The sequence below is a fragment of the Piliocolobus tephrosceles genome, chromosome 15, assembly GCF_002776525.5.
Source record: "Piliocolobus tephrosceles isolate RC106 chromosome 15, ASM277652v3, whole genome shotgun sequence".
Classification (NCBI taxonomy): Eukaryota; Metazoa; Chordata; class Mammalia; order Primates; family Cercopithecidae; genus Piliocolobus; species Piliocolobus tephrosceles.
This window is the reverse complement of record NC_045448.1, coordinates 38042755-38063093: the sequence shown is the minus strand read 5'-3', so window position 1 is coordinate 38063093 and position 20339 is coordinate 38042755. Positions and strand designations below refer to the sequence as shown.

At 37.1% G+C, this 20339-nt stretch overlaps 1 protein-coding gene across 3 annotated transcripts in view; it reads right to left on the bottom strand.

Annotated features, from left to right (window-relative positions):
- RMDN2 (regulator of microtubule dynamics 2) overlaps positions 1-20339 on the bottom strand; it is a 129192-nt gene that overhangs the window by 46352 nt on the left and 62501 nt on the right. For all 3 annotated transcript variants that reach the window (XM_031934166.1, XM_023216323.3, XM_031934165.1), the window contains exons 6-10: positions 19563-19638; positions 18208-18285; positions 11799-11897; positions 5255-5308; positions 5082-5162 (exon numbers count right to left, since the gene is read on the bottom strand). In XM_031934166.1, the coding sequence (XP_031790026.1) occupies positions 5082-5162; positions 5255-5308; positions 11799-11897; positions 18208-18285; positions 19563-19638 (388 nt within the window). The remainder of the gene's footprint in view (positions 1-5081; positions 5163-5254; positions 5309-11798; positions 11898-18207; positions 18286-19562; positions 19639-20339) is intronic.

Here is a 20339-nt window from a genome sequence, read left to right as displayed (position 1 = left end):
CTGGAGTACAGTGGTGCAATCTCGGCCCACTGCAACCTCCCCCTTTCGGGTTCAAGTGATTCCCCTGCCTCGGCCTCCTGAGTAGCTGGGGCTACAGGCGCATGCCACCATGCCCGGCTAATTTTTGTATTTTTAGTAGAGATGGGGTTTCACCATGTTGGCCAGGATGGTCTTGATCTCTTGACCTCGTGATCTGCCCACCTCGGCCTCCCAAAGTGCTGGGATTACAGCCGTGAGCCACTGCGCCCAGCCAAGAGTCAACAGTTCCTATGGTTGTACTGTCAAGAACTCAATCACCACCTATCTTTCTCTGTAATCTCACCCAGGGGCCATCTGAGCACTAAGCTTCTCAGACAGATGGAAACTTGAGTGAGACCACAATGATACTGAGGTTGGGGTCACCACATTCTGGAGCTCAGGGCTTCTTTCTAACTTTCTAGAAAAAGCCAGGAACCTGTATTTTTATTGAGCCCTCTACTGTCCAAGCAAGTCTTAAATATTTAAACAACTGGGTTTAAATTCTAATTTCCTTAGATTATATATAGCAAAACCTCAGGATGACCTTTCCTGGCCCGTGGCCCAAGTTGTAGTACCAGTTTTATTTTCTCACAAATCTCTGTGCTTTTATTTCCAAAATACTCATCAAATTTTACTGCTATGACTTTTTCAGTGCCTGCCTTTCCCACCAGACCACAGAATTCATGATGGCAGAGGTATCTGTTTTTTTCTCTGTATCCCAAGCCTCTAGCAGAGAACACCTCTATAATTGTAAAATAACTGAATAAAGATAATCTCCCTCTTTTACCCAAACACACACGTTCAAAAATATAGATTTATTTCATCTGATAGTGTTGGAAAAATATAGTTTAGAAAACTACATCAATGCTCTCTGTTAAAGAGTTTGGATAAATAAGAGAGAGAGACTTATTTACATTGAATTGTCATTATTCTCCTAGCATTTGGGTAATGATTATCACACACCAACTTCATGAGACTGGGTACTGGTTAAGAACAGCTAGTCCCAAACTGATGCTGTATCATCAATTATTTCAAGAAAATAAGTAAAAGGGTTCTAAGAAACTTCTTTAAAGTATTTTTAAGATCAATTTAAATAATACAACCAAGAACATTATATACATTGCAAAATCTTAAGAAATAATACATTTTAAATGCAAATGACAAGAAGGTAAGAGTCAAAACAGTAGAAAGATGGGGTTGTAAACAGACTTTCCACAAATCATGAAAATGTCTGTTTAGAGAGTGGGAAAAGTCTGTCTATACTATCTATACTCTAATAGCCTCATTAATTTTTTTTTTTTTTTTTTGAGACGGAGTTTCACTCTTGTTGCCCTGGCTGGAGCGCAATGGCACGATCTCGGCTCACCACAACCTCCGCCTCCCAGGTTCAAGCGATTCTCCTGCCTCAGCCTCCCTAGTAGCTGGGATTATAGGCATGTGCTACCACGCCCAGCTAATTTTGTAATTTTTTTAGTAGAGATGTGGTTTCTCCATGTTAGTCAGGCTGGTCTCAAACTCCCAACCTCAGGTGATCCACCCGCCTTGGCCTCCCAAAGTGCTGGGATTACAGGCGTGAGCCACCGCGCCTGGCCGTCTTATTAATTTTTTAGAAAGTACTAGGAATAATTCTCCAGGCATGGATAGCACAGATGAGTTAATTTACAAGAAATAAGTTTCAACCAGAAAAAAATGGCAAACAAGAATTTCTAGCAAATGAGACAACATTACAGGATTTTGGCAAGTGACTCATTTATTACCCTGAGCTGTAGCATTTCTATAACAGGAAGGCAGAGTGAATGGATACAAATTCTGTTTTATAAACCTATCCAGAAAACCAATGTCTTAATTAAGATAATCAAATACGATATCGTAACTCAGAAAGAACATTTAAAGCAGAATTAGGCTTTTGTTACTAAGAGCTGTTACCAATGAGAGTTGTGCTTCTCAACTCATCAAACAGGTTGGAAATACAGCTCAGAACTTTAATCAACAGGCCATTTCAAAGACAACTATACCACTTGCTAAATATAACGAGCTGTTAACTTTTAGCACTCCCAGAGTGCACTTCCTCTTGTGGTTGGTTTCTGGTAACATTGGATTTACTAGTCTATGAGTCTGTTTGTCTTAGAAAGGTGATTAATGCCATTTCAAAATGTTTCAGCAATTTTTAAATACAGGGTTTTCTTTACCAGTTTAGCACATCTCTTATCGTAAAACAAAATATTACATAATGCTTTTTATATTTGAGCTTTCTCAGTAGGCTCTAAGTTGATGAACTTTAATACTGCCTCAGGCAAACAACTTTCAGGTTGCCAGTGAAGCCATTATTTCATTCAGCAATCATTCTCACACTGTCTCAGACACAGAAATCCCTTTTTTTAAAAAAGAAATGTTTCTCAGGATCTGAGATTACTTTCCTAGGGTCAAGAAAAGTCCACATGAATAATAAAAATACCATCGTTTCAAATTCTGGGAATGTAAAGCTGCTTACACCTATGAATCTGGGCTCTAGAGACCAAATGACTGACACTCCCAATATCAAGTAGCAGTACGATGAGCTGAGAGTTCCCTAACAGGGGACAAAAGACAGGTCCACAAATGACTATAATGCAAGGAAGAAGCTATAAATGCCACAAGAAAGAAACAAACATGTTATGAAATTTCACATGAGAGAGCAAACTGATGGCTAGGTTGTCTTCTTGCAACTAGTGGCACTGCTAGACATTTTGGAAATGAATAAACTTGGTTAGCAAAATCACTAATGGGGTATATTTCAATCTGAAAAAACTTTATAGAGATGGAGGGGTATTACAAAATTGCTAAGAATACAAATGGAGACATCACTGAGGAAAAAAAATGCAATGTGACAAATATTTGCTCAAACTATTTTGCTTATTACAGAAATACTTCCAATGTCTAGCCTTCTTACATTCATTATGAGTCCTCTTTATTATTACTATTGACACTACTATTTTTATTTGTATGATATTAATGTCTTGGTTCTTTCTATGAACACTTACCGAGTGCTTATTATATGCTAGGCAGTATACTCAGAATTAGGGGTATAGTGATGAATGACACAAACCTGGTTGTGATTCTTATGGAACAATCATATTAATAATGACATAATAACTGTGTGAAATGATAGCAAGGAAAAGCATAGGGGGCTTTCTTGCCAGCAGGTGTCAAGAAAGTCTTTCCTGAAGAAACAGCATTCATGGTGAGGCCTGGAGGACAGGAAGGAACAAAGCTAGTGGAAGGAGCAGAGGGTGGGTAGGAGTGTTTCAGGAAGTGGGAACAGTATGTTCTAAGGGTGAAGGGCAGGTTGGGTGGTGGAGGGAAGAACAGGGAACATATGAAGCTTGAGAGACTGGTAGGATACTGAATCAGAGCCTTGAAGGACATGCTGAAAATTCTGACCCTCATCCTAACAGCAAAGGGTTTTGAGCAGGGATGTGACATGTTGACGTTTACATTTAATCTGTTGCTTGGGCTGCTACTGGGAGTCAAGAGTGGCCCTGCGGGAGGCAAGGAAGCTGTGAGGAGAATGGCTGGGAGGCTGGCACACCCCAGCTGTGGTCCGGGGAAAGTGGGCACATTCCTTTCGCTCCAGGCAAACAGAGCTTTGCTTTCTTTTGTGCCTCTCTTCATGACGTGCAATGTACTTGTCCACAACTCCATATTATATAGATCTTTCACAGTTGCCTCTGATGCCACCTGGCCTCTTCTAGGTGAAAATAATTTCTCCTTTTTCAAAATTTCCATAACTGAGGATTTGTACTTCTCTTAGTGCCTCATGCTTTCTGCTTTGAGCTACAGTTATTTGGACACACACCATATGTTCCCTTCTAGGCTACAGCCTCCTAGAAGGCAGCAGGCATGTCTTATTTGTTTATAGTTCAGATCACAATAAATATTGGAAGCTCTACTGCTCCAACACAGAAAAAGAGGAGGTTTTTTGTTTTTGTTTTTGTTTTTTCTGAGGCATTTCTTTTCTGTTATGATTTAGAGGATGATGATGTTTGGTGGTATGAGAAGAGGAGGAAAATATATACCTATTTTTTTTGTTGTTGTTCCCACAACACCAGTCTACAGCTCATACGAGCAGACTGAGTTGTTAAGCCTGTGGAATGCTTGAAACTTACAGCATACCCAGAATCCTGAATTACTGAATAAAAGGGCAAGAGACAGGGCAATAGTTTTTTTCATTAATGGCCAGTGTCCAAAAACCAAAAACATGTTATTACGTATTTTTCATCTTTGTCATGGCCTTAGATAGCCATAACTGCTGTGAGTTGGGGACTGAGGATGGCAACCCATGGTCGCTCCCCTTGCTGTAGGCTGGGCCACCTGTCTAGCTTGTTTGCTGCCTATATAGTTAATCCCCAGCTCCCCAGAATTATGCTGCGCCACCTCCTTCCCAGTGAAGGAATTATGCTTGCTTCACTCCCTGCTGTCTTATATCTAACAAGCATCAGGATGTTTTAACTGCTAGGGCCTCCTGGTGACAGGTTATCTTACAGAGATACAGCAAATTTTAAAACTTCATAGTACATGTAAAATCCAAGTCAAAGGTTTTAGTATGAAAGAAAACTCCATCATAGGAGGAGAGAATAGAAGGGTGGCTGTCAGGGGCTGGGAGGGTGGGAAAAATAAGGAGATACTGATCTCGGCTACACAGTTTCAGTTATGCAGGATAAATAGGTTCTGGAGATTTAAAGGACAGCAATGTGACTATAGTTAATAATACTATATTGTATATTTGAAATTTGCTAAGACAGTGGATCTCCAACATTCTCAACAACAACAAAAGTAACTACGTGAGGTGATGGATGTGTTAATTAGCTTGATTGTGGTAGTCATTTCATAACGTATACGTCCATCAAAACATCATGCTATATATATATAGTTTTTATTTGTCAATTATACTTCAATAAAGCTAGAATAAAAATAAATACATAAAATTGAATAGAGAAAACTACAAATGTATCTAAGCAAGTTATTCATATTTTGAGCTTGAATAGTACTAATAAGACAACAGCACTGCCACTTTCTGGACTTACCTCTTTGGTAACAGTAGGAAGCAATAACGCCAAATTACAGAACTTCAAAGCATTCTGGTTTTCCTCAAGATCAGCATAACACTGGAAATGAGAAATAACCAATATTAAACACAATCATGTTTTTATGTGACGGGTTCAAAGTGATCTTAAAGCAGAACAGTGGTCTTCATTACCTTTGCTAAGTACATGTAATTGGGATTAGAATAACCCGGGCATAGTTCTTCAGCCTGATTTGAGAGAAAAAGATGAGAGAATAAGAGGGCAATATTAAAATAACAATAACCACAAATGAAGAGAATATATTTAAATAAATCAAATATTATGAACCAAACTGCCCTAAGAATTTAGGTTGGTTGTTTCGTATTTGAATCACTTGATCAGTTTAAGTATCTTTTGAGTGGAAACATAGCCTTTGCATTTAGCCATTAAAATAAAATTGATTACCATGGTCATAAAGCTTACAAAGCAATGAGATACTTTATGGTTTTGAGATTTCTTTACATAATCATTTTCCTCAGTCTTTTTTCTGTATTCTTTTCAAGAACAAACAACTGGTGATATTCCTAGGGCAAGTCCCATCTATCTATCTATCTATCTATCCATCCATCCATCCATCCATCCATCCATCCATCCATCCATCGGATCTTGCTCTGTCGCCCAGGCTGGAGTGCAGTGGTGCGATCTCAGCTCACTGCAACCTCCATCTCCTAGGTTCAGGCGATTCTCCTGCCTCAGCCTCCCGAGTAGCTGGGATTACAGGCACCTGCCACCATGCCTGGCTAATTTTTGTATTTTTAATAGAGATGTGGTTTCACCATGTTGGCCAGGCTTGTCTCAAACTCCTGACCTCAGGCGATCCACCCCCCTTGACCTCCCAAAGTGCTGGGATTACAGGCATGAGCCACCACTCCCGGCCTCACTATCTATCTAGAAAATGAGAGTAGAGCATGACTGGTACCCCATGGCAAGCATCTTCCACTAGATTAATATTTGATTTCTTATGATTTCAACATATTCCACAGGAGTTAAATAATATCTGAAGTCCATCAAATCATGGACTTTTAAAGGAAAGACAGATCCTTGAAATAACCAGTCCAGGTAGTAGACATGAGTGGGTATTATAAAGGTACTTTTCTATTATCTACTAATCTTTTATGTACCAGTTCCTTTATCTCTGGGAAATAAGAATTCTTTCAGGTATGGTATTGTTATTAGACAGCCCTTCTTAGAACCTAAGTCAGTCTTGTTATGTACCAGTTTCTTTACTTTATCTCTGGGAAACAAGAATTCTTTCAGGTATGGGATTGTTACTGGACAGCTCTTCTTAGAACCTAAGTCAATCTTGCTTCAGAGTCAGCTTTCGCTGTTTTGAAGGCCCAGGCAAGCAAGCGTACAACCTGGAATCTCCACCCTACAGCGGGGTAGAACACAAGAGAAGAGGATGCTTTTAAATATTTACAAAAATATCCTTGTTTCACAAGATACGAACAATCCAGACATTTCCAAAATTAAAAAGTGGAAATTTCTCCTTCCTAGTTTTATTCTCAACTTCAATCTCATGCCCCAGGGGTAACCACTATCAGCAGTTTGACATGTATCCTACCATGCCAAGTATAGGCAAATAAAAAAACAGATATTTGGCTTTTGAAAATGAACAAAATGGAACCATTTTACATATATATAATTTACATATATATGTCTTATCAATTATACCTCAGTAAAGCTAGAAAAATACAAATAAATACATAAAACTGAATAAATGTGCACATTGATAGAAAATCTACATATTGGCCCCAGACTTTTTTCCCCATATTACAAACACATTTCATGTTAGCATAGATATACTTCATCATTTTTAAGAGCCGTATTTCATATTCTGCATGAATCATAATGAAAGGAAGCATTTCCCATTGGACATCTTTATTCTCCATTTTCATTATTGCTACTAATAATCAATGAACATACTTTTTCTCATATGTTTGTGTATATGTGTGTTTATGCCTATAAGGGAGATTCCCAGAAGTTGAATAGCTGAATCAAAATTATATATATATATTTTAAAGAGATACTAATGAAGATAAATCCAAATCAGGGTGCTGAGGAGTGGTCCAGCACCTTATGAGGGCACATCCCTTTTAAAAGACATTTTATTCTGTACAGAATCCAAAAGAGAAGGTTCTAGAAGGAGGAGGACAAAACTCTCCAAGGGTAGGGAGCCAGACTCGGTATAAAACTTTAAAACCAGGTAGCTTAACAGTGTCTGGGCATGGAATGAAACCTGCTGGAGAGACAGCAAAGCTACCAACAGATTAAAGGAAGTTGTCAATTTCAATCAAGCCAGAGCCTTGACCATCCTATAGTGCCATCCATGGATTCTGGTTCTTCTGCTTCTGTCTTGTCTAATCATCTCCATATCAAGTCTTCTAGTCTGGTAAGAGAATTTCCTGACCCATTCTAATAAGAGGGACTTAAGACTGAACTTTATTCAATTATACCTTCTTCTATGCCTGGTAGTTGCCTCAGCTCTGTACGAATCCCATACTGGGGACAACTTGCCCCAATGTATGCATGTCAAGAGCTTATTTCTTTAGTACTGGCATTCTAATTCTGCATATATACCTTAACACCTATGTTTAGTAAACTAAAGTGATTATAAATAAGAACACCTCTTTTTGTTCTCGTGGTTTAAAAAACTGAAGCCCAACAGAACACAGACAGGCAACTAACAACACTGAATTCCTAAGGTAAAACAGATTCTGACCTTTCATAAAAGGCCTTGATGAATTACAAGGAGCGTAGCATTACTCAAATGCTAATGTTTCAATGTAATGTTCCAATGATAAGGCAGTTTTTTCTAAAGAGGCCCTTAGAACACTCTTTATCATAACACCTGGCAAAGAATGTCACACATATTTAATTTGTCTTGGTGATCCAAGTTCCTTGAAGACAGGAACTATGTTGGTCATTTCTGTGTTCCCAGTATTTGATGCCATGTTTGGCACTAGTTATGTGCTTAACACTGTTGAATAAATTAGCTCTTCTTTAAAACATCTTATAAGCTCAAGCAGCAGCCTTATACCATATCAGGACACAGCTGAGAGTTCTGCAGCTGGGGAAGCCACTAGTACAGACTCAGGGATCATATGATTGCAAACAGTAAGTGCAATCAGGGTAGCCTGTCTCCCAACATTGCCACACCTGTCATTTACCACACACACCCATCCTCTGATCCAGCAGTTTCCAGCCATGCCATCAGCTGCCATTGGAATCAATAGCTTTATGATCTTTAAAAACACTGATCAAGATTTAAAAGCACATACCATATGACCCAACAATTCCACCCCTAGGTGCTCACCCAAGAGAAATAAAATATGTCCACACCAAACCTGCATTTGAATGTTCACAGAAGCTTTATTGAAAATAGTATCAAACCAGAAACAATTCAAATGTCTATCAGTAAGTTAACACATAAACAAATTATGGTATATCCATATAATGGAATGTTACTCAGCAATGAAAAGGAGCTGCTGATACACTCAATAAAATGAATGAATCTCAAAACAGTATGCTGAGTAAAACAAACCAGATATACACAAAAGTACATGTTGTATGATTCCATTTATATTAAATTTTAGAACGGGCAAAACTAATTTACAGTGATAGAAAGCAGATCAGTGGTTGCCTGGGGCAGGAGATGGGGGAAATTGACAACAAAGGGACAAAGATAACTCTCTAGGATAATGAAAGCGCTATTTTGAAATGGTGGTGGTTACAGTAGTGGTTACATAGGTATATAAGTTTGTCAAACTTCACTGAACTGTACACCTAAAATGGGTACAATTTATTGCTTATAAACTATACTTCAAGATACCCAGAGGTTCTGAAACAATGAGTCTGGGTCATGGCCTGGGCTGCCATTTTGTAAGGTGCCCCAGATGACTGCAATGCACAGCCAAGGTTGAGAATCACTGCCCTAGGGAATCATGCCAGCATTTTGGATGAGGTGGGAAGCATGCTATAGTTTGAAAGAATTTCTCCAGGGGATTCACAGACGATTCCTACAGGTGTCTAAACCACCTTCCTAGATGCTTTGAGGCTGTGGAGGGCCAATCTTCCCCTGCTATAATAGCAAAACAATAGTAGCTAACATTGATTTTTAGGAAGAACATTTAACATGTTAGACCCTGGACCAAGAATATAAAATATATTATTTTTGTAACCTTCACAAAAACTGTACAAAGTAGGTATTATTATGGCCATTTCACGGATGAAGAATTTGAGAGCGGGAGAACTACGGAAATCTGTCCAGGTCATTCACACAGGTCTCAACTTCACTCATCTAACTCTAAACTCAGTGTTCTCAACCTCTACGGGACCCAGTTGGATGGCTCTAGAGACACATTCCTGGCCCCTGTGAATGCTCCTTGGAGGGGTGAATTCGGGGCAGGAGTCCTATAGTCTGGGTCCTAACAACATGGTCTGCTGTGTTGTAGGACCCAGGGGGTTGCAGACTCGCCTGGATGTGGGAGCCAGGGTCTGTGCTGTTTCCCTTTCCTCTCCTCCACCTCCCAGATTTCTTAGTTCCACCACAGCCTTAGCCTCAGCACTCCAGACCCCTCAATCCCCTCAGCTGTTCTAGTAAATATGGCAAGAAGCATTCCTGATGCCTCCTCTCTTTCCTTTGACAAACAACATGGAATGCATTTTGAGACTAAAGTCTAAGTAATGACCTAATGCGGGGCTCCCCAAGATGGTTTGCTGAAGTGTTTAAATTTTAATGAAATTAAAATTCTGTGAGTTTTTGCTGAGGACTACTGGGTGCTAGGCACACTCTAAGCAATTTACTTGTAGGAATGTAGATAATCCTTACAACACCACTATGAGGTAAGTACTATTATCTCCATGTTATTGATTAAATTGAGAGAGATGTTAAGCAATTTGCCCAATGTTAATCAGCTGGTAAGTGGTAGAGCTAAGATTTAACCAGGTAGTCTGTTTCCGAAATTTGCATTCTTTACCTCAACATTATTGTGCTACTTACCCGCTTTTGATTTTATCTGTGTATTATTTCAGGCACATTAGCATCTCAAGAACTTTTCTACAGTGTTCTGAAAACCTGCTCCTCAATTACAACTTTGATATTATGAGGAAATGGGTTTTGAGTACAGATAACATTTTTGCTGGTTAATGTGGCATCTTTTATATAAATATTTTATCTTAAATAGATCATAATCTACATTCTTATACAATTTAAAATGAGGGAACTAATTTTCAGTGGTAGGAAAAAGGTGAAGATATGGGAGTGATACAGTCTTAGCCTTCACTGATAGTTAAACCAAATCTTTGATTGCCATTGTGTGAAATGGAACAAATTAAGTTCCTGAGGTCTTGACTCCCCTTTTATAAAACAAAAAAAGGGATCAATTACATAAAAAACAAGAGATGTACAGCCCTTTTCTTTTTATTTTTTGAACTCTTTTCTGCTGGGCTTGTGCTTGATTTCAGGACACTTACTTTTTCACTTGAGGCAGCCACTGGCCATTGGGGGTGACAGATAGAAAGTGAGAAGAAACCTACTCACCATCTTAGACTACATGATCTACAAATTCCCTCTCAGTTCTACAAAATTGATCCCTGAAGTACAGCACAAATATTAGCATGCACAAGACTTTTATTATTATTATTATTATTATTATTATTATTATTATTATTAAGATAAGGTCATGCTCTTTTGGTCAGGCTGGAGTGCAGTGGTGTGATCATGGCTCACTGCAGCCTTGAACTACTGGGCTCAAGTGATCCCCCTGCCTCAGCCTCCTGAGTAGCTGGGACTGTAGTTATGCCACCATGCCCAGCAATTTTTTTTACTTTTTGTAGAGATGGGGTGTTGCTATGTTGCCCAGGCTGATCTCAAACTCCTGACCTCAAGCAAACCTCCTACCTCGGCCTTCCAAAGTGTTGGGATTACAGAAGTGAGTCACCGCATGCAGCCTTGTCTGCATTTTTATAAACTTGAAGTAGGTAGGTTGGGAGGAAAACACATTTAGCAACTATAAAATTTTGAAGTTGGTTCCAGAGAAAGGTAAAGGGATTACTATCCCAACAGGAAGTTGATTATATGGGTGGTTATATTATACATTTACATGTGTGCTCACACACACATATATTACTGCTTAGAGTTGTATAGTACAGCGATTATACATTTTAAGACAGGATTGAGAATACTGATTTGGTCTGATATCCCAAGAATCTTCCAGAGAAATGTCTGCAACTTTAGGAGGTAGCTTTTAAAATAACTCCTCCTTTTGGCACTTTTATTTATTTAAGATTAAACTGGTTCTGTGTCAGGCTAATCAGGAGTACTGGGACTAAGTCTAACCATCAGGGCGTGACTGTTTCTGCACATGCTCACATGACTCAGAGAGCTGTTCTTGGACTTAGTAGTAAGGGCTGTCATACCTAAACCTTCATTTAAGCTGCTATTTTTAAAAAGTAGCTTGTAATTCCTAGAACCTAGGGCATAAGTAGCTGTTATAAGGAGTTTAGACTTAAAACATATTAATAACTTGCATTATGAGGGGCTTAAAACAGAACATGCCAAAACTATGATTCAAACTGAGGTTCTACATGGAGAAAAGATTTCCTTGACAATGGTAGCAGAGATTGGTGCAGAGGGTAATCAGCCTGACACTAAAATAATGAATAGACAAAATGTACCTTAAGGAAATTGTGTAAAGCTTCTTGTACAGTTGAAGATGGTATTTTTCCAAACAGAGTAGCAGCCATTTTTTTCTCAATCCAGCTCAGTTTTGAGACCTGCAAATATACAACAACATCACTCTTAGAAAGTTGTTCACCTTTTGAATGGATTATCTCTCCCCAGTTAGATATGTGTATGTTATATGTATATACATGTGTGTGTGTACATAGATATAACATATACAAACGTAAATATATATCCATAAATAATATATATTAGAGATACCACCCTCATGGTATTATTGTTAATATTTTACCGTCCTTTTTCACAATTCTAAGGAACCATGGGGTCCAGAAGCACTGGTTTCAAAACCAACTTGAAATACTGTTGATAAGAAGATTTATGTCGAATCAGAGGAAAAAGGGGTGGGGTGGGAAATAATGCCGATCCTGTTTTTTCATCTGATTCTAGATTCTGAGGCAACTATGGTGTATTTCTTCGTACAGCACATAGGGGCTACAAGACTGCCTTTGCTCTCCTCCTGCCTACTCCATGCTGCCAACTGGCCTCCTGACCCAGAAGCAGCATCTCAGAAATGTAAATAGAATAGGGGTCCTCAAGCCAGAAGGAGTGGGGAATGGGGACCCACCATACATATTTACAATCCTGAAGATTTTTTAAAGAATCAATAACCATCAAAACGAAATTTCATATTACCATTGATTTTTTGCTTTCTTCTAAAAAGTTTTCCTTTTTCCCCAAATATAAATATTAGATGTTCATTCTAAAAGATTAAGCTGGCTCAAAAATGAAACTTAAGAGGGTATTGACCCTGTTGATGTTCTGTCCAAACCCATAAAGTATCTTCCTTCTCAGTCCCATCATCTTGATACCTCGGTAGCCAATATCCTCTTTTTTTTTTGTTGTTGTTGACAATGTCTCACCTCGTTGCTCAAGCTGGAGTGCAGTGGTATGATAATGGCTCACTGCAGCCTCGACCTCCTGGGCTCAACAATCCTCACACCTCAGCCTCCTGAGTAGTTGGGAATACAGGTGTGCATCACATGCTCAATTAATTTTTTAAAATTTTTTGTAGAGACAGGGTCTTCCTATATTGTCCAGGGTGGTCTTGAACTCCTGGGCTCAAGAGATCCTCTCGCCTCAGTCTCTCAAACTGCTAGGATTACAGGCATAAGCCACCTCACCCAGTTCATTATCCTTTAATTAAAAAATTATTTCCTTATTTTTTGACATAATTTTTCATATTGGTATGCTTATTTTTGCTTTGCTTTGAACTTTGTAAAAAATAATACACTGCTTATTTCCTGTATGACTTGCTTTTTCACTTAATGGTATGGTTCTAAGATTTCATCCAGGGTAATGAGTATGACTGAAGTTCAGTCATTTAAATAACTGAAATATTTCATCATTTCAACAGACATCAGCAATGTTTTTATCCACTCTTTTGTCAATGGACATTTGGGTCTTTTTCATTTTTTTGCTCTTAGGACCAAGGCTGCCATAGCCATTCTTGCACATGCCTTCTGGAGCACATTTGTGAGGCTCTGTGGGTAGGCATGATCACATGGCAGGCAAATATTCAAATTTAAAAGACACTACTCAATGGTTCCCAAGGTAGTCATGCTGATTTATGTTTCCACAGCAATGTAAAAATTCCTGCTGCTCCATATCCTTGCAACACCTCATACCGAGATTTTAAAATTTTTATAAAATGAGTAGGAATCAAATGGCATCTACTTGGGGTTTTTATTATCATTTTCTATAACTTTGTTTTTTAAATTTTTAGTTTAATTGCATTATGGTCAGAAAAACTGCATGACATCAATTCTTTGAAATGTATTAAGATTTGTTTCCCGGCCTCATATATGGTCCATTTTAGTCCACATTCTGCATATGCTTGAAAAGATGTCCATTCTCCAATGGTTAGCCACATGGCTTCATAATTATTAGATCAGGCTTATTAAATGTGAGTTTCCATGTTTTACAAACTAATACTTTTTTGTTTTCTTGTTCCATTAATTACCAAAAGGGGTGGGTGAAACTACCAGTATATATGGTTGATCAGTACATTTATCCTTATAATTTGGTCAATTTTTATTTTATAGTTCTGAGGCTGTCATTAGAAGCACACTAGTTTATAAATACTTTCCTTGTGAATTAAACTTTCTATATAGTTACGCTCTTTATCTCTAGATATACTTTTGCCTTAAAATTTATTTGTGTGTGTGTGTGTGTGTGTGTGTAGTAGTAGTAGTAGTAGTAGTAGTAGTAGTAGTAGTAGTAGCAGTAGCAGTAGTCATCCCCTCTTCTTCATGGAGTATATTCCAGGACCCCCAACAGAAGCCTGAAACCATATATATATATATGTGTGTGTGTGTGTGTGTGTGTGTGTTTTAGTTTGATTATTATTTATTTGCTTACTATTTGATATAACTTTTCTACATGTTTACTATCTATGTTTATCGGTCACTATGTATTTTTTAAATTGGCTTTATTGAGGTACAATCTACATAAAATCTCCTCCATTAGAAGTGTACGGTTCAATGAGTTTTGATAAATGCATACAATCCTGTAACTGCCACAACAATCAATATATACTACATTTTCATCATCCTAAAAAGTTCTCTCATACCCCTTTGCTGTCAATCTCCTTAACCTGCTCCTAGCCCTAGACAAATACTGATCTGACTATAATTTGCCTTTTCTAGAGTTTCATTTCTATGCAATTAGGTAGTCTTTTGTGAGCTTTCTTGGCATAACACTTTGAAGAGTCATGCATGTTGTTATGCTGCTAAAGTTGCTATGAAAATTCATATGCTGGTCTTTGTGTGAGCATATATTTTTATTTCTCTTGGTGAATACTTAGGAATTGATCATATATTCATTATTCACATATTCCCATTGAAACATGTGAGTTTCAGTTGCTTTATATCCTTACTGGTACTTGCTATTGCCATCTTTTAAAGTTTAGCCCCTTTAAAAAGTGAATATATAGCAAGCAGTCTTTCTCTGTGGTTTTAATTCACATTTTTCTAATGACTACTGATAACCAATATCTTTTCATATGCTTGCTTACCACTCACAGACTTTTTTTTGTGAAGTAATTGAAATGTGATCTGGAAAACAGTCAAACATATGTGGAAATACTTCTAGTTTTCATCTTTTCGATTTAATTTTATGGCTATAATATGTGTTAGACAAAATGCTGTAATTAGCATAGGTAATGTTATAAAGACTGCCTGACATCCTGGAGTAAGAGAAAAGCTGTCAAGTCCTTTTGAAAGTTCTAGCTTATCCTGTTACATGGCCATAACAAACAGGTTATTTTCAGAAAGCAGGACTGAATTTTGCTCATGCTGTTCATCTATCCCCTGCCAATTCCTCTTATTTTAAAAAACACATTTTATATAGATATTTAATATTCTGTATCCCATATTTCCAAAATCTGAAGTCCTTTTAGGTCCACTGCTGGTTTTTTGTTTTGTTTTGTTTTCTGCTGTCATTGTTGTTCATTTGTTTCCTTGTATAGTCTATAATTTTTGACTGTGAACTCGTCATTGTTGGGATACTTTCTGTGAAAGTTTTACAAAGTCTATCTAAAGGTACTTTCTTCTACAGAGGATTGGCATGTGCTTTTGCCATTTTTCTATGGCATGAAGATCAGAGTCCATTTTGAATAAAAATTTCTTTCTTCGGCTTTTAAGCCTAGACAGGTAATGTACATTGAAGTTCCAGAAACTCGTGAGGTTGGGTAAATGGTTTTTAAATCTTAGGAGCATTTCCTCTTTTCAGCTCTATCTTCCCAATTGTTACAGCTGAAAATGAATCTTCACTGCTATACTGCTATAAGCTTCTGCTGAATAAACTTCATTTAAGTTCATCTTTTCCGCTCCCCGGCCGTTGTACTTTTTTGAGTCCTATATATTTGTGGCAGTCTTCAAGCTGCTCTCTGCTCTGCTCAGGTCTGTATGTAGTCCCCCAAACCCAAAAGATCTGCAGACTAAGCCTCAGGTTGCCAACTTTGGTAAATGCCCCTGACTATCAGGTGGTTTCAAGGCTGGTTTACCAGTCCTTGGAACTGGTATTCTTGCTTTGTTTCTGGCCTTTGGCTGTTTTATTTTATTTTATTTATTTATTTTTCTGTAGGTTCTTATTTTATTTTTATTTTATTTTATTTTTTTTCTGTAGGTTCTTTCACTGACCTGATTAGAAATAGACATACACACTTCAAGCTAACACACACTTTAAGATATTATGTGGCCAGAAAATTTTGAGTTCTCTATTCTGCATACGCTGGAAACATTCTTTACACATTTGCTCATACTTGCTTTATTACCTTGGCGGAAGCTGAATCCCCCTGGTGGAAAGAGTTCCAACTTCCTCTCCCACAATTCATATTCATTACCTATACTTACAATTTGTAGGCAGTAGAGCTTACTGGTTAAGAGCAAAGACTTTAGAAGCAAACTGCCTGGGCCAGGTACAGTGGTTCATGCCTGTAATCCCAGCACTTTGGGAGGCTGAGGCAGGTGGATCATTTGAGGCCAGGAGTGTGAGACCAGCCTGGCCAACATGGTGAAACTCCGTCTCTACTAAAAATACAAAAAAAGACTACCCGGGCATGGTGGCACATGCCTGTAATCCCAGCTACTCGGGAGGCTGAGGCAAGAGAATCACTTGAATCCAGTAGGTGAAGGCTGCAGCGAGCTGAGATCATGCCACTGCACTCCAGCCTGGGTGACAGAGCGAGACTTGGTCTCAAAAAAGAAAAAAAAAAGAAAAAAAGAAAAGAAAAAGAGAAACAAACTGCCTGTGTTTGAATCCTGTTCTACTTACTATCTACTGCTTATTAGCTGAGTGACCCTGGGCAAATTACTGACCTTATTAACCTTATAAAGTTTTTGAAAAAGTGAGTGAGCTACGATATATAAAATGTTTACAGTCACATAAAATGCTTACAAGAGCCATGTACATGTTAGCCATTATTACTACTGCTTTTCATATTCTTTGATTTTTGTACTTTTTCTCTAGTTTTAGTGAATCAATCATTTAAACAACAAATTCTTGTAGAAGCAGCTTATTTTAAGTGCCAAAAAATTGAGCTAGATGCTGAAAGAAAATTATCAAAAGGTGTAAAATGTGGACTCTTTCCTTGAAGAGCTTTCAGATAACTTTGGATCAACAGAAAATAAACAGTAAGTAAAACATGTGAGTTGTTGGGAGGTAATACAACCATAGTAAATTAATAGTGTACTCAACAGTGCAATATTTCACCGAATGAAGGCATCATTGTATATTTTACAACATTGAGTAGGTTATAAAAATTTGAGTGTCATTCTATTATTTGACTTTGCCGTCTTACAACTAGGAAAAAATGAGAAAAACAGATGATATACCTTTACTCCTTTTTCCTTAACAAAATGTAAGTTTTCTTTGTATGTAACACAATATAAAGAGCATAAATTTTGGAATTAAATTTGAATTTCAATGCTGCCTCTTTCATTGGACTTTGGGAAGGTTCTTAACATCATGAAGACTCAGATTTTTAATCTTTAAAACTGGTATAAATAACAACTGCTTCATAGCACTGTTTTAAGGATGAAATGCAACAAGAAATATAAAGGACAGAATGCATATTTGGCATACAGCAGGCGTTCAATAAAAGCAAACTTCTTTCTTCACCTCTAATTCTCTTTTGGCTGCAATAAAGAAGTTATCTCTTTGCCTACCCTAATTTTATCATCAAAAATGGCATTGTCCTTTCACAATAATGTTTTCCACATACTCTTAAGATACATTTTCACATTCTGTAATTTTCTATGAACGAATAGTGTCATTTAAGACATGGACCAACTGCTTTTATTTGAGCTATATATGTCGCGTAACCCTTCCAAAGTACGTTCCTTAAAAGCAAGGAGTGTTTTATTCATCTCTGGCCAGTTAGTTAGCACATAATTTGTGCTCAGTATACACTACTGGATGAAAAAAAGTCCTACAGAACCGTGAGTAGTGACCTAGACACAGGGCATGTGTGTGGATGGTTGATCCCAAACTGAGATATCTACAAAGGGAGGGAATGTGACTACTGCAAAAAGAAATGAAAAAGCAGGAAAGAAAAAGGTCACATATATATAAAATATGGCATATAACATACACATATATATAAATTACAAGTTTATAAATTATAAAATACCTAGATTATAGATTTTAAAATTATAATGTATAAATTATAAATTCACATACAATTTTAACATATGTATTATACATTAAAATAAAATTTATATTGCTATTATAATTCTCCCTAAAGTAGGCACTGGGTAAAAATAAAACAATAAGTCATTGAAAATTTATCCTATAATCATACTACATTCAAATAAAGTTTATAAATAAAGGCATTCAACTTACAGTATAACAGTATCTTCCTTTGAGGTAATATAGAAAGGGTTCCTCTGGTAAAAGTTTGATTGCTATATCTAGATGTTCCTGAAAGAAGCATCCAAAGGAAAATCATCTCCCAAGTTACAGATATTGTTGAATGGAACTACATCACAGCCTAGTAACTCAAAAGTGGTTTTAAAATGTTGTCTCAGTCCTCGCCATCTCTATCATTAATACAATGAAATCTTATGAATAATTAAATTACCAAAATGATTGCTTACAACCAGAACTGGAACTGTGACTAGGATTTAATAAAGTTATGTGTAATTTAAAGCCAAAATGCTGCTATAAAAACAGAAAACACCAAAGTCATGTGTTTGCCTACCTATGACTTAACTAGTGAATAGTTACTGATTCTGAGGTGAGCTTACAAATATCAAATGACATGGAATAGGGGATAATGGCAGAAAAAAATAGACGAGTTAGATGGGAGAGAAATCTATTCCTTTGGCATTATCAAATGGTTATAGGGAACTAGAAAATAGGGAAGAAATGTTTACTCATCTCTGTAATTATTGACATTGAGGGTTATGTATTGAGCTATAGAGGCAAATAATACATTATGTGTGTGTGTGGATTACTTACTTTATTTGTCTATTATGGCAAATTTAAATCCTAGACTGGATCCTACTTTTCCTCCACCAAATCAATATGCAGAGACTGTTAACTACTTAGTGCTGGTCACACTCATGATGTTATTGAGCTTATGACCAAAAAGCTTTTTTTTTTTTTTTTGAGACAGTCTCATTCTGTTGCCCAGGCTGGGAATGCAGTGGCATGATCACGGCTCACTACAACCTCCACCCACCTGGTTCAAGCAATTCTCCTGCCTCAGCCTCCCAGGTAGTTGGGAATACAGGTGCCCACCACCACGCCTGGCTAATTTTTGTATTTTTAGTAGAGATGGGGTTTCACCATGTTGGCCAGGCTGGTCTTGAACTCCTGGCCTCAAGTGATCCACCCGCCTCAGCCTCCCAAAGTGCTGCGATTACAGGTGTGAGCCACTGCACCTGGCTGGCTAATTCTTAATCTTTGAAAAGGTAATACTCATCTACTTTGTGACTTCTTTCAGAATCTAAACTAATAATAATCTTTAATCACCCAAATAATTCCTTTTGTCATAGCATTATTTAAAGAGTATCATATTTCATTTTCTAATGTTTAAACAAAAAAGCAAATTCCCAGAGCTTAATCTGTTGAATAATCTGGTTTATGCCTGTTGATGGAACATATGGCTACATTAAAACATTTTTATTATTAATAAATACCCTTCCATAAGTCTGGATCTGAAAAGAAATATGAAAAAAAAAAAAAAGAAATACCTTGAAGAGGTGCCCATAGTTGATTTTGTTTTGTAAACCCTCAAACTCAGATACATAGCCACACAAAACTGCATACCTGAAAAGGATAAAAACAGTGGCCATTGTGTAAATTTTCAGTAAAATGCTACCAAAATGTAACATTAAAAGAAACTCTAAAACATTCATTCATATTTAACAAGAGTATTCATATAAGGGCCCTAACAATAATAAATACTTGACATCAACATGAGGCTAGTTTTCTCACCTGTAACGGGGGATACTAACAATATTTATATGAATATTGTGAGGGTAAAATAAGCTAAAACAGGTAATGTGATTAGAACAGTGCCCAGGACATAGGGAGTTTCAATAAAAGTTACCTGCCACTATCATCATCATCAATATTAAAGTCATGAAGAAACTCTCAGAAAAAGTCTAATCATTTTAAGTATTAAATTAGAAAAAATATAGTCAACAGATTTATAACATTAAAAACAGTTAAAGTCAACTTAAAAAGTTCATTCCCTCTTTTAAAAAACTTACAATTTCAAGAGCTCCTTTAATATGAATAAATACGCAAATATCATGATTAAACCAAAATCAAAGGTAATTTAAAAATATGCTTTTTAAAAAGTTTCCCCTTCTTCTTCAACCCTTCCTGGAAACACTGCATTACTAGAATAGTGCATCCCATCGGTCATTTATTTGTTTTCACTGGGAATACAAAATTTACACAAATAATTATTTGACTTTAAGTTGCATGCAATATTTGTTCCACAATTTGCTTATTTACTGGAA